The 25,995-nt window shown below is 44.7% G+C and overlaps 1 protein-coding gene across 1 annotated transcript in view; it reads left to right on the top strand.

Annotated features, from left to right (window-relative positions):
• The first annotated feature begins 332 nt into the window (after positions 1-332).
• The window catches only part of LOC115105855 (zinc finger protein GLIS3-like), a 40,043-nt gene continuing 14,380 nt past the window's right edge, over positions 333-25,995 (top strand). The window contains exons 1-4 of the mRNA XM_029628297.2: positions 333-766; positions 6,761-6,956; positions 7,117-8,284; positions 17,511-17,672. Coding sequence (XP_029484157.2) covers positions 6,784-6,956; positions 7,117-8,284; positions 17,511-17,672 — 1,503 coding nt within the window. The 5' untranslated portion in view covers positions 333-766; positions 6,761-6,783. The remainder of the gene's footprint in view (positions 767-6,760; positions 6,957-7,116; positions 8,285-17,510; positions 17,673-25,995) is intronic.

Genomic DNA, 25,995 nt, shown 5'->3' on the forward strand with positions numbered 1-25,995 from the left:
GCTTAAAAAATAGGAAGTTATTTTATTTTACCTTTATTTAACTAGGCAAGTCAGTTAAAGAACAAATTCTTATTTTCAATGACGGCCTACCCCGGCCAAACCCAGACGACACTGGGCCAATTGTGCGCCACGCTATGGGACTGTCTTTTTTTCATTCATTCATTCTTTCTTTCTCTCTATCACACAAACACAGAAAGATACAGCGAGAGAGAGAGAGACAGACAGACAAAGAAAGATGACACTTGTCTTTTTCATAAAACATATTCATCTGACCAGCTCTGACCTGTGAATGAACTCCCATGAATATGAAAAGTAGGCTAGGCCACATCGATCATATGATGTAGCCTAATATTCAGCAAATTGTCAATAATTTGCCCAGTTGTAAAATACTACCAACGGCTTTTGGATTTGCATAGAGCAGTTACAGAACGCCCTCTTCAAAATGGAATCATATCTCTCACACACAAGGGCAAAACAGTAACCGATACACGTCCCTGCTGGAGATGATGACTAAAACGAATAGTCTACGTAGACTACAAACAAGAGGAGAGCGCGTGCCACTAACTTCCTCACAATTTCTCAAACTCTCAGAGAACATAGAGAGGTATAATATATCGAAACAACAGCGTGGTGATATCGAGAAATTATTGTATAACCTAGATACATTATTTTATCGAAGTCATCGCCACCTTGCCGTTTCCAGTTTCACCTTGTCAATCTACTGCGCGCGAATTCACAGAAGATAGTTTAAGTGAATACTTTTCAGGTGAGTAAAAATGTCAGTGGCTGTATTTCCAATTCAATGGTTTGGCATTGTCATTTACTTTAGTTGACTTTACTGTCAACGTTAAATCTGCGTAATGTATTAATACTACAAACGTATAAAATAGTAAATTATTTTTCTTTAAAATGACTGCTAATAAATTCTAATCTACCAAATTACACATTTTGCAAATTACGTAACGTTAGCCAACATTAATTTGAAACTGCAATTGGTTTTGTATACAGTTGTTTTTAATTAAATAACATGTACGATTTTATTGACCATAGCCTATCATGTGTGTTGGACAGAAAGTGCATTAGTGAATTCATTAGGCCTGTATCACCTCTTGAATACACTTATTTCGCAAATCCTGTATTATTATCCTTGTTCATAAACAGTTTGGTCCTAATCATCATATGTGAACTTAGAATTTATATAAGTGTATTACATTGTAGATGCAATATTTTGCTTTTGTAGGTGAGAGAGTAGAGTAGACTATATGTGACAGGTTGGCTTGATACAGTCTTATGTAGCAACATTTGAAATGGTTTTTTTCATTGAATAAAAGTAGAGACTCAGAGTTAGAAAATGGTATATCAAACACTACAGTTAAGGGAGAATGGGGAAAGTAATTCTGCTTTGAATGTTGATAAACTTGTAACCTAATTTTTGAGAAAATGGACCTGGAATGTTTTGGTAAACCTACTGGAGAGCTCTTTCTTGTCTACACCCATTCAGCATTATTCACACCCTCTTAAGCCTTAGCCCCACCCATCACTTTAAGGATTCACATGAGGCCATCTACTAAACAACCAAAGATTTAAAGACTAAAGGCTGGTTAATACTACGTCTATCGACAGTTGATGCAGTGACATCATGAACATTCTATTGTCGTCCGACATCAAACGTGTTGTTATCGTTATGAAAAAGTATAAACACAAAAACTACAGACTTGTGGTCCAAAATAGCATAGCTAGTGTATATCAGCACCAATAAACCCACCCATTTAAAAATATATTTAGTATATGTCAATCTAGCAAACCAGGCAACTAAAAGCAACTTTCTAAACAATGTTTTGGTTAATTTCTAGCTTGTTAGCTAGCTAGCTAGCTAGCTAGTTCAAATAAAAGCCATTTCATATAGCTGACAACGTCTTCACTTTAGCTCATTTGTCTAAAATATTACAAGAAAATAAACTCACAACAAGATCATTATTTACAAGTTAATGGCGAGCCAATTACAGAAAATAGCTTACCGTTATGAGTGTGATGAAATAAAAGCAGGGCATTCTACCAGAGAATTTTAGAACTTGGACACTGTCTCGTTGACTTTATATCCTAATTTGATTTTGGTGCAGGTCATGTTCTTCACATTACCGTCTCTGGTAAACACATACTATATCAAATAAAATCAAAGTTATTTGTCACATGCACAGGATACAAAAGATATGTAATGAAATGGTTACTTGCATAGTGGAGTCTTTTGTTTAGACATGTAGCTAGCTAGCTAAACAATTAACCATAATCCCAATTCATAACATTACTACCCTGCATGAATCTGCGGGTAGCTAACTAAACGGATTCAATGTTAGCTAGCCAGCTAACATTAGGCAATAACTAGCAATGCAAATGGCTTTGAGATATGAATAATATTACTATACAGATCATACATGTAACATTAGCTAGCGAGCCAGCCAGCTAACGTTAGCTAGCTAGCTAGCTAACAGTATGCTTTAACTTGAAATGAAAACAATTTTCTGACTAAATCAGAAATGTATAATATCTGAAAATGTAGCTAGCTAGACTATCTTACCCGTATACATGGATGGACACTTCTCCCTTTGTCACTGATGCCATGGTTGCCCTTAGTTTTAAGATGTAATCCGGAGACACAACGGCCTTTTGTTTGTTCTTTTTCGACTCCCTCCACATATTTGCAATCAAACGCCAGAATTTTCTCCATCTCCATAGGTATCATCCTCTTCTTCCACCAGGCATTCCACTGAATTCAAAACTCAGTCCTCCAGAAAGTGGAGAGCAACATGTTCGCAGTTATTACCTACACATACTGAGCAGCCCTTTGTTATAGACAGAAGCCTGCTACATGGCAGACCAAACCAAACTCATCTCTTGACAAGTCCAGCCCATTCATTATCTCAGCCGATCATGGCTAGCGGGAAGGTTCCTCTCTTTTTTCCGTGGCTAAACAAACTAGGCTCGTAATTTAACAATGTTATTTGTATTTACAGATGGCATACAAGTTTGTTATTAAGGCATATGAAAGTTCACATGTTCCAGAAAGCATTTCTGATAAAAAACACACTTAGATTAAAAAAAATAAGTTTACATTCAAATGCCTCTCCTGTGAAGTAGTGACGTGTGATATATGCCTAGTTGCCTGAAACAAGTCACATATGGCAACACCTGGGTGGCAGGTAGCCTAGTGGTTAGAGTGTTGGACTAGTAACTGAAAGGTTGCAAGATCAAATCCCTGAGCTGACAAGGTAAAAATATGCCGTTCTGCCCCTGAACAAGGCAGTTAACCCACTAGGCCGTCATTGAAATTAAGAATTTGTCTTGCCTAGTTAAATAACAATAAAATAAAAATATTGTTTTGAAGATAACAGTGAATTCTTCCCTATGCCAGTTATAGTTTGTGACTCCCTTATTACTCATGACTTTAAAATATGCCTGTCTCACTGATACATTTCAGATGTCTTTGTCCGTATGGACAGACCACTAAGGGCCGAAGATGGGGGAAAGGGTATACATAGTCAGTTGGACAACTGAATGCATTCAACTGAGAGATGCTGATTTAGATGCTGCTCTTCCTCTTCTGCAAGACTCAATCATTACTTTTGGGAAGAGGAGCATTTTGGGACAAGGCATTATTTTCTCCAAATGCTATTTGTGAAGAAGACACAGGGTCAGACATGAACGGTAAGGGCTGTCACCTCCTGGTCTCCCCCTCTTGTGTGCCCCTTTCCCTGGGCATGATCACAGGACAGCAGGCCCCATCCATCAGGATACCAATACGCACCACCCTCTCCCTGGGATGCTGTGCCACCTGAGCCCATATCCGGTGGGTAGCAGGGGCAGAGGTGGGGGGGTTCCACTACTCCCAAGTACCCCTCAGCACCAGGACAAGCTTTGGTTCCTGCCCTGAGCCTCCGCAAGCAGGTGTTGACCAATGGGAAACAGCCAAATGTTTTAGGTGTCTTACAGATGTCAGGGCAAATGTTCCTACCACTAATCAGTGCTTGGCGTCTGACTGCTCTGACTGGTGTCAAAGGTAATTTCTTGAAAGCCTTGTAATAAACAACGTTAAATACAGAGTAATACATTGACACATGGGTAAACAGCCAATAAGGATGTCCTGATCTTCTATGTAAGATAACTGTTATGGACTCGAGCAGTCTCCAATTTTTTCCCATCAGTAGGATATAGTGTGACCTTAATGACCTTAGAGCAGTGGTCATCACTCAGCATGTTAAATGCTGATACACTTGTAAATGAGGATGTCACTCCAAATAAGTTTGAAGTGTCCTATTGAAGTAACCACTTGTGGTTTCCTACCATAAACTATTATTTAAAACCTAGATATTTTGGATATGCTCTGTCAGGACCTGTGATGAGGAACTCTTCTTCCTCTCAACTGAAAGATCCCAGTGTGCACATGTCCTAGAACAGAAGACAGGCTCACAGTGATATGTTGTAAGCAGAGTTGTTCAATCAGCCCCTCTCTTCTCCCCTCTCTTCGAAGTAGCACTGATTTACTGTACATTGATGTCTTCATACTTCACTTTACCTCAATATCATCTGCCCACCCTAACCTCCAACCCACCCCAGACCTCCTTTGTCCCTGGCCTGTTTATTGATAATTAACCAAGCAGAAAGCTTGTTCCCAAATGACCCAAGGAGGAAAAAGAGAAGAAAATAAATCTCATCTGTAATGAACAGAGCAGAAAGCAGAAAGTGTCTCTGTTCAGGTTTATTAGGGGGAATTTCAGGATTCATAAGCTTCCCCTTACAGAAAAACCACATGATTAAACATGTGTTTTTGGAAAATATTTCACGTGATCACATTTTATTGTGTAGTTTCATGTTATCACGTTGCTTTACATGTTCAAATCGTATCACATTAACTTCACATAAGAGCATATGTGATCACAGGAAAACATGTTTCTGGAACAATTTACATGCGATCATGTGAAATTCATGTGGTTTTTCCGTAAGGGTCTACTGAACACGACAAAAACCATTAGCTTTGTGTTTGATTTCTGTTGAAGATGTCTGTCTCACGGGTCCCTGGTGTGCAAACACAGGTTGCTGTGTTAATATGGTGAAGTGAACTGTGATGGAGATGAACAGACCCTGAACCATGGATTCATTGCATCTCTATCAAAGTCAGATACTGACAGTAAAAACTAAAAATGTGTGTCAGATACATTTTTATTTATTTTATTGAACCTTTATTTAACTAGGCAAGTCAGTTAAGAACAAATTCTTATTTACAATGACGGCCTAAGAAAAGGCAAAAGGCCTCCTGCGGGGACGGGCTGGAATTAAAAATATATTTTTAAATTATAAATATAGGACAAAACACACATCACGACAAGAGAGACAACACAACACCACATAAAGAGAGACCTAAGACACAGTATGATGACTGGTTGGATGCAAATGACAATGCCACAACCACATTGTAGAAGACTGCAGTAGTTAAAGCGCTCACTACAAATACACACAGTGAGAGTTCTCCACAACCTTCTTTCTATTATATAGACAAGTTGTCTTGTCTATAATTTACTTAGAAAAGCTTAATTCTATCATTAATTAACTTACGAAAGTGGTTATTTTTAATCTTGTTTCAACCTGTGTTAAACAATGTTGATTGAAAGACTTTAGCACAAGCAACAACACTGCAATGTTGAGGCTGGAGTGCTCAGATATAGGCTTCTGATTCAATATCATTTTTGTAATACAGGGTTTTTTCTGGATAAAAAGGGATCTTAGGTGGTGAGCGTGGTAGGAGGCGTGTGTCACAACTTCGGTTCCTCTCCTTGTTCGGGCGGCGTTCGGCGGTCGACGTCGCCGGCCTTCTAGCCGTCGCCGATCCACCTTTCATTTTCCATTTGTTTTGTCTTGTCTTCCTGCACACCTGGTTTACATCTCCTACTAATTACATGTGTATTTAACCCTCTGTTCCCTACATGTCTGTGTGGGGTATTGTTTATTGTTGGCAAGGTTGGCACGCTTCCGGCTGGTTTGCGCCGGGTTTTTGTTTTATTACCCGTGCTTTGTGGCAGCCGGTACTTTGTACTTGGGTTTTGTACTTTTGCTGCCTCATTTTGTTTCCTTGGGCATTTTGTGTTGAGACACGGTTGGGTTCTGTATTATGATTGCCTAAGTAAAGTGCTTTGTCCATTCATCTCTGCTCTCCTAAGCCTGACTTCCATCCACCAGCTGCACCCACCGTTGACAGCGTGGTAATGGACGTGGCCGGCACGGCTGAATTTTAGTGTGGAGAAATTTTTGCATTTGCCAACTTCCTGCAATTCTATACATTTCAACATGGAGCTGAGATAAATAAAAAAAAGTTTTGAAGCTAATTTCCTGCAATTCTACAAATTTTGCCATGGAGCTTTGAGAAAATGTTGCAATTCTATGCATTTTGCCATGGATAATAATTCTGTGTTCGTTTCCTCAAACATAATAACAAAATCAATACTGCTAAATTCATTGTTTTTTAAATGTTCAATTCCCGCTGACTGTCTAGCTTTTATTTTGGTGATTGTTAATTCTCAAATATTATATTATAAAAACATATTTTAGTCGTTAAAGTTTACACAGAAAGTGTTTCTCCAACCCATAAAATGTCATATTTTTTTTAACTGTTTTGATTTGTAAAGCATATGGTCTAATTTCCTATGTCCCTGTAGAATATGACCTTGGTGATGAACCCTCAACCCTCTAATGGTGAACTTGTCTCTACCAGGTTACTTTGTCTCAGGACCAAGTATGCAGGTGTTGGGCCAGCAGGCTGGTGCTAACCTCTGGGTCACCAGTAGTCCCATGGTGGTCCAGAGCCTGGGTCCAGTATCTCCTGTCACGAGTCAGTCCTACACCTCTGTGCCTCTGGTACCACACCCCCAACCCCCACAAGGCCTGGTGGTACCGTACACAGATACCAGGTGAGTCAACCTCTGCACCAACCTAGGTGAGGGGGTATACCACCATACTCTTGTCATTACACTGATTTCTGTACTCTAAACAAAGTCAACATACAGTACTATATTAAACAGTTGTGTTACTCATTTGTGACGTGCCCTTGTACTTCTATCCTTTCTTCAGGTCCTTGTTCTCCAGAGACTCCCTGGCATCCACCACCCTGAGCCTAGCAGAGACCCACTCAGTTCTGAGTGGCAGACAGGAGTGGCCCTATGGCTACCGGGTCCTTCCTCCACTCTGCCCACAACAGGGTTCCACCCAGGCCAGCAAGGGGGGTGAGCTGCTCAGCCTGCCCCCTGGCACTGCCATGTCTGGGGGCACCAGCATCTCCAACTTTGCCTCCCTGCCCTCCTACCTGTTTGGGGGAGATGCCAACAGCCCCCGGCAGTACTCAGCCCACTCCAAAAAGAGGGCCCTCTCCATCTCACCTCTGTCAGACGGCTATGGCCTTGACTTCAACTCCATCATCCGTACCTCACCCACCTCGCTGGTGGCTTACATCAATGGCTCCCGGAGCTCTCCGACCTCCCACCACACCCTTTCACCCCTCCAGCCTGAGGTCTATGGCCACTTCCTGGGGGTGAGAGGGAGCTGTATCCCCTATCCTCAGACTCCAGGCCTCCTCAGCCTCACAGCCTCCACGCTCGCTCTGACCCCACTGAGTGACCCCCAACTTGAATTGGAGTGTGGCCGCATGCAGAGGCTGGAGCAGGGCAGGACGCTGGAGAGCCAGATGGCTAACATGGTGGTGGAGCAGCAGTGTCTCCCAGAGGAGGGAAGAACACCACAGAGGGCTGCCAGTAACACTAATGACCTGGTGCCATCTCTACACTTTCAGCTTGAGTTGGCCACCATCATCAGATCAGATAGTCCACCGCAGGGCCTCCCACCTCCTTACCACTCTCACTACCAGCACTGCCACCTCCAAAGACCTCCTAGCCACATCCAGGATCAGTCCCAGGGCCCTGTCTCTCAGCCCCCCCCAGCTCCCCCTGGGCATGGGACCAGCCTCGTGCCCCATCCCCTGTCCCTCTTCCCCATGCTGGAGGAGGGGGAGCTGGAGGACTACAGTGGGGGGCACTGCTGCCGCTGGGTGGACTGCAGTGCTGTGTATGACCAAAAGGAGGAGCTGGTTAGGCACATAGAGAAGCGCCATGTGGACCAGCGGAAGGGCGAAGACTTCACCTGCTTCTGGGCGGTGTGTCCACGCAGGTTCAAGCCGTTCAATGCCCGCTACAAACTCCTCATCCACATGAGAGTCCACTCTGGAGAGAAGCCCAACAAGTGCACGGTACATAGCAAATCAATCTCTGGTGAAGGCCTCAAAACTGCCTTTAAAATGCAAGTGTGTATCTGTTTAATCATCCACTTCAGAATCCATTGGCTTTACCTGAACCCAATTTTACCTCAGCTTTACATACCATCCCCCTTATGCATAATGGTTAACGTCCTTTTTTCCATAAGTGTGTTACAGGGGGTTCCCTTCCTGACTGTCTCTCCTGTCTACTGTGAGTCAACCAGCCAGGGAAATAGACATCTTGAAGTACGCATGTTGTACCTCTTTAATGCCTTTGTGTGCTCTGATGTACATTTGAAGGCTAAAGGTTGGGGTCAGAAATTTGGTCTTTCTCCTTTTAACTGTTGCCATGGGCTAATTAGCCAGCTCTGTGAAAATTGACATGAGAGTTGTAGTTATTAAATCAGCACAAAGACAGTGCAGTGCTTAATATCTGGCAGGGTACCAGTCAGTAAGCCTCCTGCTCTCTCTCTCTCCCTCTCTTGCTCTACCAGGCCTGTCAGTAGCCAATAAGACTTATTAGTGCCAAGTCAGGTACAGACTTGGCTGGGGTTCTGTGAAGGTGATGCCCCCTGGCCCGGTTCTGATCGGTCTGGTTATATGGCCAAGCAGAGAGACAGTTGAATGGAGTTCATCTGAAAGCCATGTATCCTTGGACCTGGTTCTGATGAGGGAATTGGCTGGATTCCCCCGAGACAGGTGCTGCTGCTGGTGGTTCTCTTAAATGTGCCACGTTTTGGTTCTCTTCACTAGTCTCTATCGGTTGACAGATGAGTTGTACTACACTGTATATTAGAGCTGGGCGATATGGACTAAAATCCATATTTCGCCCTAAATTACCTGAATTGATGCGATAATGATATAACAATACATTTATAACATTAATATCCTTTGAACTACTATGACTAGTTTTATGGTTGTTGCCATCAATTCTAGTACAATCACCCATATTAGCAAACTTATTGCATTGAACGATATCAGCAAAATGCCTGCGATAAGTGATTGGTGTCGTTAATTTTCAGTTAATCGTCCTAGCTCTACTGTGTTGTAAATGCAGTTAAAGGTATACTTCAGGAGCCATAGCGGCAAAACATCTATGCACATTAGTTGCAGTAATGAGCTTGGGCTCTGTTTTAGGATCATCGAGCTGGATGAGTAGAGTTAACTAGGTTTCCAAGGAGAGAATATCACACTCATTCTCAAGATCACAGTCTGGATGATTGTAGAGATACCCCACACTCTCAACCCCACTGGGAACATACTTGAGGTTCAGATGAGGAATAGACCAACCATTCTCATTCCTTGTCTTGTTTCGCCGCTTCTTGGTTAGTCAATTATTAACTGGATGCATACCTGTGGTCGACCTTTCGCTCCAAAACACTCACAAAACACTGCATCCCACTGCTGGCTTGCTTCTGAAGCTAAGCAGGGTTGGTCCTGGATGGGAGACCAGATGCTGCTGGAAGTGGTGTTGGAGGGCCAGTAGGAGGCACTCTTTCCTCTGGTCTAAAAAATATTCCAATCCCCCCAGGGCAGTGATTAGGGACACATTCATCCCCTTCCTCTCCCCTGTAACTATTTCCCAGGTCGTTGCTGTAAATGAGAATGTGTTCTCAGTCAACTTACCTGGTAAAATAAAAAATATAAATATTAGTGCTAACCAGTCCCGTTGCTATGGAGGCTGCAGCTGTAGTCGGATGGGTCTGTGTACCATGTAATCTGACCCCCTACCCAAAAACAGAATAGACATTGGATGTGTCAGAAATGGTGCCTTATTCCCTATTTAGTGAATAGAGTGCCATTTTGTACGTACAGATGTAGGATCTTCATTTGACCCGTATTGTCGCAACAAAATAATTCTGCAGCAACAGGATTTCAACATTTAGTCCATAATGTTGCTTGATCAGTGGTTAGGCTAGCCAAAATTAGACTACATGAAAAGTGGAATACTGTTACTATAACTGTGTGTTATTATGGGTAGAATCTTACATTTATCACCCTGTTGCTGGAGAACTTTCGATGTATTTTTTGGTTTAAAAATGCTTACGAAAAATGTATTAATTATAATCCACATAATAATTCACATTTCCTATTGCTTCAGGATTATTTTCCTACTGTAGCAAACTGGCTCAAATTAAGATCATACATCTGTATCCATTGTACACCATCCCATCATCCCAGGTTTGACTCGGCAGCATAAGATAAAAAAGTCCTACTGAAAAAAAGTAGAACATGGTCAGTACATTATTGACAAAAACAGTCAGAAAACCAAGACTTATTGAACAAAAACAGTCTAAGCAATCAAAATCAGGATCCTGACAGGATCCAGACTTAGACAACAGAGCCTCTCACAGAGAGAGAGAACCAGGTCTTAGATGCCATGCCAGCCAATTGTTCAAGATTTACGCTCTGGCTTATTGTGAGGAATGATTGACAGGAATAGGGTTGCAAACAGTAGTCCTATAAATCTACCCCAATTCTTGTATTATTTTTAACTTAACAACATGAATTGGGGTATTTAGAATATTGTATAGGTAGAGAACATTGTAAGGAACAAGTCTGTCAATAACTCAGTTTTGGCAAAAATGCAGATAAACCCTTCCCACTGGGCACAGATATCAATTCAACGTCTATTCCACGTTGGTTTAATGTAATTTCATCGAAATTACTTGGAAACAATATTGATTCAACTAGTGTGTTCCCAGTGGATTATCATTCCAAGCTCTCGATATGTTGACTGGTGTATATCTGGAGTTACCCGTTTTGATTGATTGGGCCTCAAAGTATGTCACTTACGGTTAACCAAAAAAAGGCCTTCATTCATATGCCATTTCCCTTTCATACTGTAAAAAATCTAATTGTACATTTTCTTGGTGTTCTATTCTGCACCAGGTTCAAATGAGTAATATGTTCACTTGTGAACAGCGACCCAAGGAAACGACTCCGAAAAAGAGGGAAACGAGGCGGTGTTCTGGTCAGACTCCGAAAAAGGGCACATCGCGCAGCACTCCCCAGCATTCTTCTTGCCAATGTCCAGTCTCTTGACAACAAGGTTGACGAAATCCGAGCAAGAGTAGCATTCCAGAGGGACATCAGAGACTGCAACGTTCTCTGCTTCACAGAAACATGGCTAACTGGGAAGACGCAATCCGAGGCGGTGCAGCCAACGGGTTTCACCACGCATCGCGCCGACAGAAACAAACATCTTTCTGGTAAGAAGAGTGGCGGGGGCGTATGCCTCATGACTAACGAGACATGGTGTGATGAAGGAAACATACAGGAACTCAAATCCTTCTGTTCACCTGATTTAGAATTCCTCACAATCAAATGTAGACCGCATTATCTTCCAAGAGAATTCTCCTCGATTATAATCACAGCCGTATATATCCCCCAAGCAGACACATCGATGGCTCTGAACGAACTTTATTTAACTCTTTGCAAACTGGAAACCATTTATCCGGAGGCTGCATTCATTGTAGCTGGGGATTTTAACAAAGCTAATCTGAAAACAAGACTCCCTAAATTTTACCAGCATATCGATTGCGCAACCAGGGGTGGTAAAACCTTGGATCATTGTTACTCTAACTTCCGCGACGCATATAAGGCCCTGCCCCGCCCCCTTTCGGAAAAGCTGACCACGACTCCATTTTGCTGATCCCTGCCTACAGGCAGAAACTTAAACAAGAGGCTCCCACGCTGAGGTCTGTCCAACGCTGGTCAGACCAAGCTGACTCCACACTCCAAGACTGCTTCCATCACGTGGACTGGGACATGTTTCGTATTGCGTCAGATGGAAATATTGACGAATACGCTGATTCGGTGTGCGAGTTCATTAGAACGTGCGTCGAAGATGTCGTTCCCATAGCAACGATAAAAACATTCCCAAACCAGAAACCGTGGATTGATGGCAGCATTCGCGTGAAACTGAAAGCGCGAACCACTGCTTTTAATCAGGGCAAGGTGTCTGGTAATATGTCCGAATATAAACAATGCAGCTATTCCCTCCGCAAGGCTATTAAACAAGCTAAGCGTCAGTACAGAGACAAAGTGGAATCTCAATTCAATGGCTCAGACACAAGAGGCATGTGGCAGGGTCTACAGTCAATCACGGACTACAAGAAGAAACCCAGCCCAGTCACGGACCAGGATGTCTTGCTCCCAGGCAGACTAAATCACTTTTTGCCCGCTTTGAGGACAATACAGTGCCACTGACACTGCCTGCAACGAAAACATGCAGTCTCTCCTTCACTGCAGCCGAGGTGAGTAAGACATTTAAACGTGTTAACCCTCGCAAGGCTGCAGGCCCAGACGGCATCCCCAGCCGCGCCCTCAGAGCATGCGCAGACCAGCTGGCCGGTGTGTTTACGGACATATTCAATCAATCCCTATACCAGTCTGCTGTTCCCACATGCTTCAAGAGGGCCACCATTGTTCCTGTTCCCAAGAAAGCTAAGGTAACTGAGCTAAACGACTACCGCCCCGTAGCACTCACTTCCGTCATCATGAAGTGCTTTGAGAGACTAGTCAAGGACCATATCACCTCCACCCTACCTGACACCCTAGACCCACTCCAATTTGCTTACCGCCCAAATAGGTCCACAGACGATGCAATCTCAACCACACTGCACACTGCCCTAACCCACCTGGACAAGAGGAATACCTATGTGAGAATGCTGTTCATCGACTACAGCTCGGCATTCAATACCATAGTACCCTCCAAGCTCGTCATCAAGCTCGAGACCCTGGGTCTCGACCCCGCCCTGTGCAACTGGGTACTGGACTTCCTGACGGGCCGCCCACAGGTGGTGAGGGTAGGCAACAACATCTCCTCCCCGCTGATCCTCAACACGGGGGCCCCACAAGGGTGCGTTCTGAGCCCTCTCCTGTACTCCCTGTTCACCCACGACTGCGTGGCCATGCACGCCTCCAACTCAATCATCAAGTTTGCGGACGACACAACAGTGGTAGGCTTGATTACCAACAATGACGAGACGGCCTACAGGGAGGAGGTGAGGGCCCTCGGAGTGTGGTGTCAGGAAAATAACCTCACACTCAACGTCAACAAAACTAAGGAGATGATTGTGGACTTCAGGAAACAGCAGAGGGAACACCCCCTATCCACATCGATGGATCAGTAGTGGAGAGGGTAGCAAGTTTTAAGTTCCTCGGCATACACATCACAGACAAACTGAATTGGTCCACTCACACTGACAGCGTCGTGAAGAAGGCGCAGCAGCGCCTCTTCAACCTCAGGAGGCTGAAGAAATTCGGCTTGTCACCAAAAGCACTCACAAACTTCTACAGATGCACAATCGAGAGCATCCTGGCGGGCTGTATCACCGCCTGGTACGGCAACTGCTCCGCCCTCAACCGTAAGGCTCTCCAGAGGGTAGTGAGGTCTGCACAACGCATCACCGGGGCAAACTACCTGCCCTCCAGGACACCTACACCACCCGATGTTACAGGAAGGCCATAAAGATCATCAAGGACATCAACCACCCAAACCACTGCCTGTTCACCCCGCTATCATCCAGAAGGCGAGGTCAGTACAGGTGCATCAAAGCTGGGACAGAGAGACTGAAAAACAGCTTCTATCTCAAGGCCATCAGACTGTTAAACAGCAATCACTAACATTGAGTGGCTGCTGCCAACACACTGTCATTGACACTGACCCAACTCCAGCCACTTTAATAATGGGAATTGATGGGAAATGATGTAAATATATCACTAGCCACTTTAAACAATGCTACCTTATATAATGTTACTTACCCTACACTATTCATCTCATATGCATATGTATATACTGTACTCTAGATCATCGACTGCATTCTTATGTCACTAGCCACTTTAACTATGCCACTTTGTTTACTTTGTCTACATACTCATCTCATATGTATATACTGTACTCGATACCATCTACTGTATGCTGCTCTGTACCATCACTCATTCATATATCCTTATGTACATATTCCTTATCCCCTTACACTGTGTATAAGACAGTAGTTTTGGAATTGTTAGTTAGATTACTTGTTGGTTATCACTGCATTGTCGGAACTAGAAGCACAAGCATTTCGCTACACTCGCATTAACATCTGCTAACCATGTGTATGTGACAAATAAAATTTGATTTGATTTGTGTAATCACAGTGTGCATTTAAGCATATCAGTTGTTCAGTTGAAAGAAGACATTCAGACTGAAACCCCAGTAGTTCCGTGTTAATCCACTTAGTTCCTTACAATGGACAGCTTGAAATTCTAGTTCTGCCCACACCACCACAGAATGCAGGCCTGGTGAGATTTCTGGTTTGCCAAGATTTTTAGCGGCATCTCTACAACCGCAAGGAGGGAAATAACTTGGCACCAAAAAAAACGATTCAGACTTCAAAGTATTTTAACAACCCAGCTTCTTCTCAAGTTTCTGTAACTGTTTTTAGCTCTTGTTTTAAAGTAACTGTCCAGTGTTTCCGGAGTTCTATGAAATATGACCTAAAATTAATTACAATATGAGTGAAATAGTTTTTCTTCCCAACAATTGCAATTGAGTATGTAAAAATTGAAGATTTTTCTGTGTTTGAACGGTGTGGGTGTATCCCAACAACAGAATGGTGTGGGTGTAGACCAGTCAGTAAAAATATTTACACGAGTAGACCACTGATTGGCCATCTCAACCAATGAGCCATCATGACATTGTGTTCTATGTGGAAATAGAAAGGATTTTTTAAACAGTCTGTTTGAGATACAAATTTGAGGTTGGGTTTTTTAAGTGTTTTTTCTCCAATTCATGCTTTGGCCACAAATATGAGTGTAGGATGAGTCAACATTATTATTATTATTTGAGTTAACAGAATATTAACATTTAAAAGTGAGATTTTCACTGGACAGTTACTTTTAAGACCTAAAAATCTCATGCACTAAACTTTTACATTTAAAGAAGATGATAGCAGACAAGAGGATAATTTGACTGAGAATGAGGAGATGATATGTGAGAGTGAAGTGAGACATGAGAGTCTGAAGAGGATAAGAATGGGAGTTGAGCTGTAGATAAGAGTATGAAAAACGCCATGTGAAGATGTGAGATGTGAGAGAGAACAGCGAGAAGAAGTGAGAGAGTTGAGATGTGAGAGAGAGAAGAGAGAGTAGAGATGTGAGAGAGAGGGTGGAGATGTGAGAGGGTGGAGATGTGAGAGAGGGTGGAGATGTGAGAGAGTGGAGATGTGAGAGGGTATATGTCAAGAGAGTGGAGAAGAGAGATTGGAGAGAGTAGAGAGAGGCTAAGGCACTACTGTGGGCACTAGACTGACTCTGCTGGCACGATGTGGGCGGGTCATTGTTCCCCAGGGCATAGGAGGCTGCCAGGACCTGTCAGGAGGCTGGCTGTGGCATTTAGCTCCACCGAGGAGCCATGTTGCTATCTATTCAGACCCTCTGTCTCTCAAAGCAGCTAAAAGGGGACTATTAGCTTTATTAGAGGGGGGGGCACTGCTGGGCTCCTGGCAGTATTATTGTGTGATGCTAGTTCTTAGTTTTTTTCCCATCCCCAGGTTGAATGACTATTTATCCTGCTCATTCTCCGTGGCCTGTGTTTTTCTTATGCTAGCCGGTCTGAATGGTCCGATGCTGATCCCTTTCTCTACACAGTTGTTTTGAGTGTCTGGTCATAGGGTACTTTCCTAGGATGCCACTGTATTAGACAACATTTGGACAGAATATCCTGCTGTGTGTGAAGAAGACTTGTGTAAGACTGGCTTTCTCCACTTTTGTAATACACAACGGCTGTTAGGTCATGTCCCCAGACATGCAGGGCATGGTAAACACCCACAAGGAGAGAGATCGTCATTGTTGCATGGGAGACTCCATCTGTAAGCATTAAAATGCTGTTGAAAATACCCCCAAATTCACACATTTACTATGATACAGTCATGCAGAATCAATTTTCTATCCCTAATAGACGGTTGAGCACTAATAGAATTCTCAGGCATATATCCCTCGATTCCTCTTGAGTTACTTAAGGCTTATAAAATATATCCTTTACTCCATTCCTTTGACATTAAGAACATATGGTTCCCATCAGACGGAGTCATAATGGCTTTACTGGAATTTAGTTTTGGCATAATGACAGTACTCTGCTGGTGGTTGTGGTTTTGCTCTGCAGGGTGTATGTTTGTGCCTACTGTTTTCCAACTTCGAGAGAGAACATTTGCGAGTGTAGTGTCTCTGGAGTAGGTAGTGCTTTGCCTGTACTGTACGTTAGATATGTGAATTTCATGAAGATACTGTCCTGCAAGAAGTATCTTTGAAGTTTGAGTTTGAAGTTAGCGCTATGTTATTACATTAATTAAAGGAATGGGAAATATGTCCCATACGAATGCGATGAGTCAAATATTAAAGGAACTGTATTTAGTCAGTTCAGACTGAGGGAGAGGTATATCTATGCAAGGAATCCAGTCCTGGAGGAACAATAATAAAATGGGTCACGGTTCCATGACTTTACTCTGTGATGCTGAAGTAAGAACATTCCAAGCACCATGACCGCAGAGAGCGCAAAGTGCTAGGCTTGGCTTACAGTAAGAAACTGTGATGATTCACATGTTTTGAGGGTGAAGTCATTGCAGTGAGGTGGGTAGTACTGCACAAAGGAGAGCTATTCAGTTCTGCCGACTTGAGTTAACTACACTACTACTGTATCTCATAGCTTGTGACAGCGAGTGCAGTAGACCTGGGCAGGGAGCAAGTTATTTTGGCAAGGAACAAACCTCTCTACCTTAGCCCTTCTACCAGTTGATGGTAGCATTTTTCTACAATGAGTTACTCTGTCATGTAGCTCCTACGAGACCCTAGAGACAAGATCGTTTTTACAGACATTGAGGTCTGTTTACACACAGATACTGAACCCTGCTGGTTACATTGACAACCTCACCTCTTATATAGTGTTTGTCAGTGTTGTTTTTCCCCGGATATTGTTTTGTGGTTAGTGCTATCTGCAATCCTTGGGTTGTCCGTACCCTAAACCCTAACCTTAACCCCTACCCTAACCATAACCTAACCCTAACCATTTTAAATGTCAATTTCAATGGGGTATTGTCAGAGTTGGGACATCCCAAGTATCCCAGATAGCCTGAACTATTGATTTGTGGCCCACGATGTACAGTATAGTTTCATGATAGGTATACTAATTGTACACTATCACTCCTGTCCCTGTGCCCTATGTGTGTGGTTGCAGTTTGAGGGCTGTCAGAAGGCTTTCTCTCGGCTGGAGAACATGAAGATCCACCTGCGCAGCCACACTGGAGAGAAGCCTTATATATGCCAGCACCCCGGCTGCCACAAAGCCTTCAGCAACTCCAGTGACAGAGCCAAGCATCAGCGCACACACCTGGACACGGTGAGTTGAGTGGCATAATTCAGACAGACACACATATGGTGGGACAATGGCGCCGGAGGAGATGGCTGCCGTTTTACGGTCTCCTAACCAATTGTGTGTTTTTTCGCAACTTATTTTGTACATAATGTTTCTGCCACCATCTCTTATGACCGAAAAGAGCTTCTAGATATCAGGACAGCGCTTATTCACCTCGTACTGGAAGAAGATTTTTTCTTTAACAAGTCGGATATAAAGGACTTACTTCAGACACCCGACAAGACCCTCATCCCCGTCATTCGCAGGAGAAAGAGACAGCGATATCGGGGACGTAGGTCGTGTTGCCTTGTAAAGATCCGATGGCGAGAGGGTAATCTGCCTTTACCATCAGTCCTATCAGCCAACGTTGTTATCATTGGATAACAAAATAGATGAACTACGACCACATACAGTGGGGAGAACAAGTATTTGATACACTGCCGATTTTGCAGGTTTTCCTACTTACAAAGCATGTAGAGGTAGGTACACTTCAACTGTGAGAGATGGAATCTAAAACAAAAATCCAGAAAATGATTTTTAAGTAATTAATTTGCATGAATTACATACGTACATACCCCAACCAGAAGCCACGGATTACAGACAACTTGCGCACTGAGCTAAAGGTTAGAGCTGCCGCTTTCAAGGATCGGGACTCTAACCCGGAAGCTTATAAGAAATCACTCAGATAAACCATCAAACATTGTGTGATCTCGCTCTCCGTAGCTGATGTGAGTAATACCTTTAAACAGGTCAACATTCACAAGGTTGCAGGGCCAGATGGATAACCAGGACGTGTACTCGGAGCATGCGCGGACCAACTGGCATGTATCTTCACTGACATTTTCAACCTGTCCCTGACTGAGTTTTTTATACCAACATGTTTCAAACAGACCACCTTGGTCCTTGTGCCCAAGAGCCCTAAGGTAACCTGTCTAAATGACTACCGACCTGTAGCACTCACATCTGTAGCCATGAAGTGCTTTGAAAGGCTGGTCATGGGTCACATCAACACCATTATCCCAGAAACCCTAGACCCACTCCAATTTGCATACCGCCCCAACAGATCCATAGATGATGCAATCTCTATTGCACTCCACACTGCTCTTTCCCACCTTGACAAAAGGGACAACTATATTAGAATTCTATTCATTGACTACAGCTCAGGGTTTAACACCATAGTGCCCACAAAGCTCATCACTAAGCTAAGGACCCTGGGACTAAATGCCTCCCTCTGCAACTGGATCCTGGAATTTTTACGGGCTGCCCCCAGGTGGTAAGGGTAGGTAACAACACATCCGCCACGCTCATCCTCAACACGGGGGCCCCCAGGGGTGCGTGCTCAGTCCCCTCCTGTACTCCCTGTTCACTCATGACTACATGGCCAGGCACGACTCCAACACCATCATTAAGTTTGCCAATGACACAACAGAGGTAGGCCTGATCACCGACAACGATGAGACAGCCTATAGGGAGGAGGTCAGAGACCTGGCCGTGTGGTGCCAGGATGACAACCACTCCCTCAACGTGATCAAAACAAAGGAGAAAATTGTGGACTACAGGAAAAGGAAGAACGAGCACAACCCCCATTCTCATTGACATGGCTGTAGTGGAGCAGGTTGAGAGCTTCAAGTTCCTTGGTGTTCACATCACCAACAAACTATCATGGTCCAAACACACCAAGACAGTCATGAAGCGGCCACGACAAAGCCTATTTCCCCTCAGGGGACTGAAAGGACTTGTCATGGGTCCTCAGAACTTTAAAAAGTTATACTGGTGCACAATCAAGAGCATGGTTGCATCACTGCCTGGTATGGCAACTGTTCGGCCTCCAACCACAAGGCTCCCGAGTGGTGCAGCGGTCTAAGGCACTGCATCTCAGTGCAAGAGGAGTCAATACAGTCCCTGGTTCAAATCCAGGCTGAGTCACATCTGGCTGTGGACAATTGACCCAGTGTTGGTCAGGTATGGCTGGGGTAGGCTGTCATTGTAAATAAGAATTTGTTCTTAATTACCTGACTTGCCTTGTTAAATAAAAAAATATACAGTTGAAGTTTACATAGGTTGGAGTCATTAAAACTCATTTTTCAACCACTCCACGAATGTCTTGTTAACAAACAAATACTTTGTGCATGACACAAGTAATTTTTCCAACAATTGTTTACAGACAGATTATTTCACTTATAATTCACTATCACAATTCCGGTGGTTCAGAAGTTTACAAACACGAAGTTGACTGTGCCTTTAAACAGCTTGGAAATTTCTAGAAAATGATGTCATGGCTTTAAATGCTTCTGACAGGCTAATTGATTTGAGTCAATTGGAAGTGTACCTGTGAATGTATTGCAAGGCCTAGTTTCAAACTCAGTGCCTCTTTGCTTGGCATCGTGGGAAAATCAAATGAAATCAGCCAGACCTCAGAAAACAAATTGTAGACCTCAACAAGTCTGGTTCATCCTTGGGAGCAATTTTCAAATGCCTGAAGGTACCACGTTCATCTGTACAAACAATAGTACGCAAGTATAAAAACCATGTGACCACGCAGCCGTCATACTGCTCAGGAAAGAGAGGGGGTTTGTCTCCTAGAGATGAACATGCTTTGGTGCGAAAAGTGCAAATAAATCCCAGAACAACAGCAAAGGACCTTGTGAAGATGCTGGAGGAAACAGGTACAAAAGTATCTATATCCACAGTAAAATGAGTCCTATATCGACATAACCTGAAAGGCGGCTCAGCAAGGACGAAGCCACTGCTCCAAAACTGCCATAAAAAATCCGGACTACCGTTTGCAACTGCACATGGGGACAAAGAAATGTCCTCTGGTCTGATGAAACATAAATAGGACTGTTTGGTCATAATGACCATTGTTATGTTTGGAGGAAAAAGGAGGAGGCTTGCAAGCCGAAGAACACCATCCTAACCGTGAAGCACGATGTTGGCAGCATCATGTTGTGGGGGTGCTTTGCTGCAGGAGGGACTGGTGCACTTCACAAAATAGATGGCTTCATGAGGGAGGAAAAGTATGTGGATATATTACAGCAACATCTCAAGACATCAGTTAAAGCTTGGTAGCAAATGGGTCTTCCAAATGGACAATGACCCCAAGCATACTTCCAAAGTTGTGGCAAAATGGCTTAAGGACAACAAAGTCAAGGTATTGGAGTGACCATCACAAAGCCCTGACCTCAATCCTGAAGAAAATTTGTGGGCAGAACTGAAGAAGCGTGTGTGAGCAAGGAGGCCTACAAACCTGACTCAGTTACACTAGCTCTGTCAGGAGGAATGGGCCAAAATTCACCAAACTTATTGTGGGAAGCTTGTGGAAGGCTACCCAAAACGTTTGACCCAAGTTAAACAATTTAAAGGCAATGCTACCAAATACTAATTGAGTGTATGTAAACTTCTGATCCACTGGAAATGTGATGAAATAAATAAAAGCTGAAATAAATCATTCTTCCTACTATTATTCTGACATTTCACATTCTTAAAATAAAGTGGTGATCCTAACTTACCTAAGACAGTGAATTTTTACTAGGATTAAATGTCAGGAATTGTGAAAAACTTTTTAAATGTATTTGTCTAAGGTGTATGTAAACTTCCGACTTCAACTGTATATTACAAAGGCACTACAGAGGGTTGTGCGTACGGCCCAGTACATCACGGGGGCCAAGCTTCCTGCCATCCAGGACCTCAATAGCTTGCAATGTCAGAGGAATGCCCTTAAAATTGTCAAAGATAAGACTCCTGAACAGCTAATCAAATGGCTACCCAGATGATTTGCATTGCCCCCCTCTTTTACGCTGCTCTTACTCCCTGTTTATTATCCATGCATAGTCACTTTAACTCTTCCTACATGTACATTACTGTTCAAAAGTTTGGGGTCAGTTAGAAATGTCCTTGTTTTTGATAGAAAAGCACATTTGTTTGTCCGTTAAAATAATATTAAAGCCAGAAGCTAACCAGAAGCTAGCCAGGTTTACTGGCTAACGTTAGTATTCAGCTGACCACGGTTTGTGGTCATCGGCTATCCTTTAGCTCGAAAAGCTATTTTTCTCTCCATATCCCCGGATTTCAACACAAGCTCTGGACATTTACACCTGGATCTCGCAGCTAGCTAGCTGCTATCCGTGTGACTATTGGCTTACGTTGATCCCGGAGCAAACATAAATTATTCCGGAGCTAGCCAGCTGAAGAGTTCCATCAGCCACTCCTGGGCTACAATCACCTATCCGGACCGATGCGGAGCCCCACCGGGCCTTCACGACTGGACTACCGACGTTATCTGCCCGAGGAAGTTATCCAACTGGCCCCTCCGTCGCGACGTACCTGAACGCCCATCTGCGGCCCGCTAATCGTTAGCTGTCTTATCGGCTGCTATCTGAATAGGTCTATCGGACAATTTTTCTTCGGTCACTATAACTATATCTATTTTTGATAGATTGATCCCTTCTACCACACGGAACCCCACTAATCTACCGGCAGAAAGGCACGAGGTGACTAAAAACAGACCTGCATCCTATGCTAGCTTTCTACCAATTGTAACGCTTTTCAAATATAAACACAAGAACATAACATAGAATGCCCACCCCAACTCACGCCCTGACCAAACTAAAACAAAAGACATAAAAGACATAAAATAGGAACTAAGGTCAGGACGTGACACCGATGGCCTGGCTAGCTGTCTGAATCGCCGTTACCCCAACCAACCTCACTACTCACTGGACCCTTATGATCCCCCAAAGGTGCGGACTGTGGCCGCAAAACCTAAACCCATAGAGGAGGGTCTGGGTGGGCATCTGTCCGCGGTGGCGGCTCTGGACCCCACTCCACCATAGTCTTGGCCCACTTAAGTGGCACCTTTGGAGCCGAGGCCCTCGCCGTCCAACGTCGGACTGGGGACCCCTGCAGCGGGCCCCGAATAGACGGGAGACTCTGGCAGCGCCGGAGTGAAGGGCGACTCTGGCAGCGTGAGCGCGACTCTGGCAGCGCCGGAGTGAGGCGACTCTGGCAGCGCCGGAGTGAGGGGCGACTCTGGCAGCGCCGGAGTGAGGGGCGACTCTGGCAGCGCCGGACCGGAGGGCGAACCTGGAGGGAGGAGACGGAGAGACAGCCTGGTGCATGGGGCTGCCACAGGACCCACCAGTCTGGGGAGACCTACAGGAGGCCCGGTGCGTGGAGGAAGCACCGGATGGACCGGTCTGTGGGGGAGCTCTGGTGCGCAGCCGTGGCACCACTCCCCCAGGCTGGATGACCACTTTAGCCCGGACCCTCCAGGGTGCAAGCACAGGTTGAACCGGGCTGTGGGTGAGCACTGGAGATCTGGTGCCCACATTGGCCGGGCAAATTGCACCCTCCCAGCGCCCCGGAGACACAGCACGCAGCGCCGGCGCAGGATACCCTGGGCCGAAACGGCGTACCGGAGACCAAACACGCTGAGCTGGCACAACATGCCCTGGCTGGATGCCCACTCTCGCATGGCACTTGCGGGGGGCTGGCTTATAGCGCACCGGGCTATGAGCGTGTACTGGCGACACCGTGCGCTTGACCGCATAACACGGTGCCTGACCAGTACTGCGCTTCTTCTGGTAAGCACGGGGAGTTGGCTCAGGTCTATCACCTGACTCCGGCAAAAAAAAATTGGGGGGCTGCCTCTTGTGCCTGTTGCGCTGCCTTGTCTCATATCGCTGCCGCTCAGCTTTCGCTGCCTCCAGTTCTTCCTTGGGGTGGCGATATTCCCCAGCCTGTGCCCAGGGTCCCTTGCCGTCCAATATCTCCTCCCAAGTCCAGGAGTCCAGAACCCTCTGCTCCTGGTTACCACGCTGCTTGGTCCAGATGTGGTGGGTGGTTCTGTAACACTTTTCGTTGGAGGAAGAAGGAGTAGACCAAAGCGCAGCATGGTACTTGTTCATGATACCTTTACTGGAGCCTTATGATCACTTGACTAAGCATGCCTCTCCTTAATGTCAATATGCCTTGTCCATTGCTGTTCTGGTTAGTGTTTATTGGCTTATTTCACTGTAGAGCCCTGCTCATTATACCTTATCCAACCTTTCAGTTCCACCACCCACACATGCGATGACATCACCAGGTTTCAATGATGTTTCTAGAGACAATATCTCTCTCTTCATCACTCAATACCTAGGTTTACCTCCACTGTATTCACATCCTACCATACCCTTGTCTGTACATTATACCTTGAAGCTATTTTATCGCCCCCATAAACCTTCTTTTACTCCCCGTTCCGGACGTTCTAGACGACCAATTCTCATAGCTTTTAGCCGTACCCGTATCCTACTCCTCCTCTGTTCCTCTGGTGATGTAGAGGTGAATCCAGGCCCTGCAGTGCCTAGCGCCACTCCTATTCCCCAGGCACTCTCTTTTGATGACCTCTGTAACCGTAATAGCCTTGGTTTCATGCATGTTAACATTAGAAGCCTCCTCCCTATGTTTGTTCTATTCACTGCTTTAGCACACTCTGCCAACTCGGATGTTCTAGCCGTGTCTGAATCCTGGCTTAGGAAGACCGTAAAAAATTCAGAAATGTCCATCCCGAACTACAACATTTTCAGACCAGATAGATCGGGCAAAGGGGGCGGTGTTGCAATCTACTGCAAAGATAGCCTGCAGAGTTATGTCCTACTATCCTTGTCTGTGCCCAAACAATTTGAACTTCTACTTTTAAAAATCCACCTATCTAAAAACAAGTCTCTCACCGTTGCCGCCAGCTATAGACCACCCTCTGCCCCCAGCTGTGCTCTGGACACCATATGTGAACTGATTGCCCCCCTATCTATCTTCAGAGCTTGTGCTGCTAGGTGACCTAAACTGTAACATCCTTAAAACCCCAGCCATCCTACAATCTAAGCTTGATGCCCTCAATCTCACACAAATTATCAATGAACCTACCAGGTACCACCCCAAAGCCGTAAACACGGGCACCCTCATAGATATCATCCTAACCAACTTGCCCTCTAAATACACCTCTGCTGTTTTCAACAAAGATCTCAGCGATCACTGCCTCATTGCCTGCATCCGTAATGGGTCAGCGGTCAAACAACCTCCACTCGTCACTGTCAAACGCTCCCTGAAACACTTCAGCGAGCAGGCCTTTCTAATCGACCTGGCCGGGGTATCCTGGAAGGATATTGATCTCATCCAGTCAGTAGAGGATGCCTGGTTATTTTTTTAAATACCTTCCTCACCATCTTAAATAAGCATGCCCCATTCAACAAATTTAGAACCAGGAACAGATATAGCCCTTGGTTCTCTCCAGACCTGACTGCCCTTAACCAACACAAAAACATCCTATGGCATTCTGCATTAGCATCGAACAGCCCCCGTGATATGCAACTTTTCAGGGAAGCTAGAAACCAATATACACAGGCAGTTAGAAAAGCAAAGGCTAGCTTTTTCAAGCAGAAATTTGCTTCCTGCAACACAAACTCAAAAAGGTTCTGGGACACTGTAAAGTCCATGGAGAATAAGAACACCTCCTCCCAGCTGCCCACTGCACTGAGGATAGGAAACACTGTCACCACCGATAAATCCACTATAATTGAGATTTTCAATAAGCATTTTTCTACGGCTGGCCATGCTTTCCACCTGGTTACCCCGGTCAACAGCACTGCACCCCCCACAGTAACTCGCCCAAGCCTTCCCCATTTCTCCTTCTCCCAAATCCAGTCAGCTGATGTTCTGAGAGAGCTGCAAAATCTGGACCCCTACAACTCAGACGAGCTAGACAATCTGGGCCCTTTCTTTCTAAAATGATCTGCCGAAATTGTGGCAATCCCTATTACTAGCCTGTTCAACCTCTCTTTCGTGTCGTCTGAGATTCCCAAAGATTGGAAAGCAGCTGCGGTCATCCCCCTCTTCAAAGGCGGGGACACTCTTGACCCAAACTGCTACAGACCTATATCTATCCTACCCTGCCTTTCTAAGGTCTTCGAAAGCCAAGTCAACAAACAGATTACCGACCATTTCGAATCCCACCATACCTTCTCCGCTATGCAATCTGGTTTCAGAGCTGGTCATGGGTGCACCTCAGCCACGCTCAAGGTCCTAAACGATATCTTAACCGCCATCGATAAGATACAATACTGTGCAGCCATCTTCATTGACCAGGCCAGGGCTTGACTCTGTCAATCACCACATCCTCATCGGCAAACTCGACAGCCTTGGTTTCTCAAATGATTGCCTCGCCTGGTTCATCAACTACTTCTCTGATAGAGTTCAGTGTGTCAAATCGGAGGGCCTGTTGTCCAGGCCTCTGGCAGTCTCTATGGGGGTGCCACAGGGTTCAATTCTTAGA

The sequence above is a fragment of the Oncorhynchus nerka genome, linkage group LG22 (assembly GCF_034236695.1).
Source record: "Oncorhynchus nerka isolate Pitt River linkage group LG22, Oner_Uvic_2.0, whole genome shotgun sequence".
NCBI lineage: Eukaryota > Metazoa > Chordata > Actinopteri > Salmoniformes > Salmonidae > Oncorhynchus > Oncorhynchus nerka.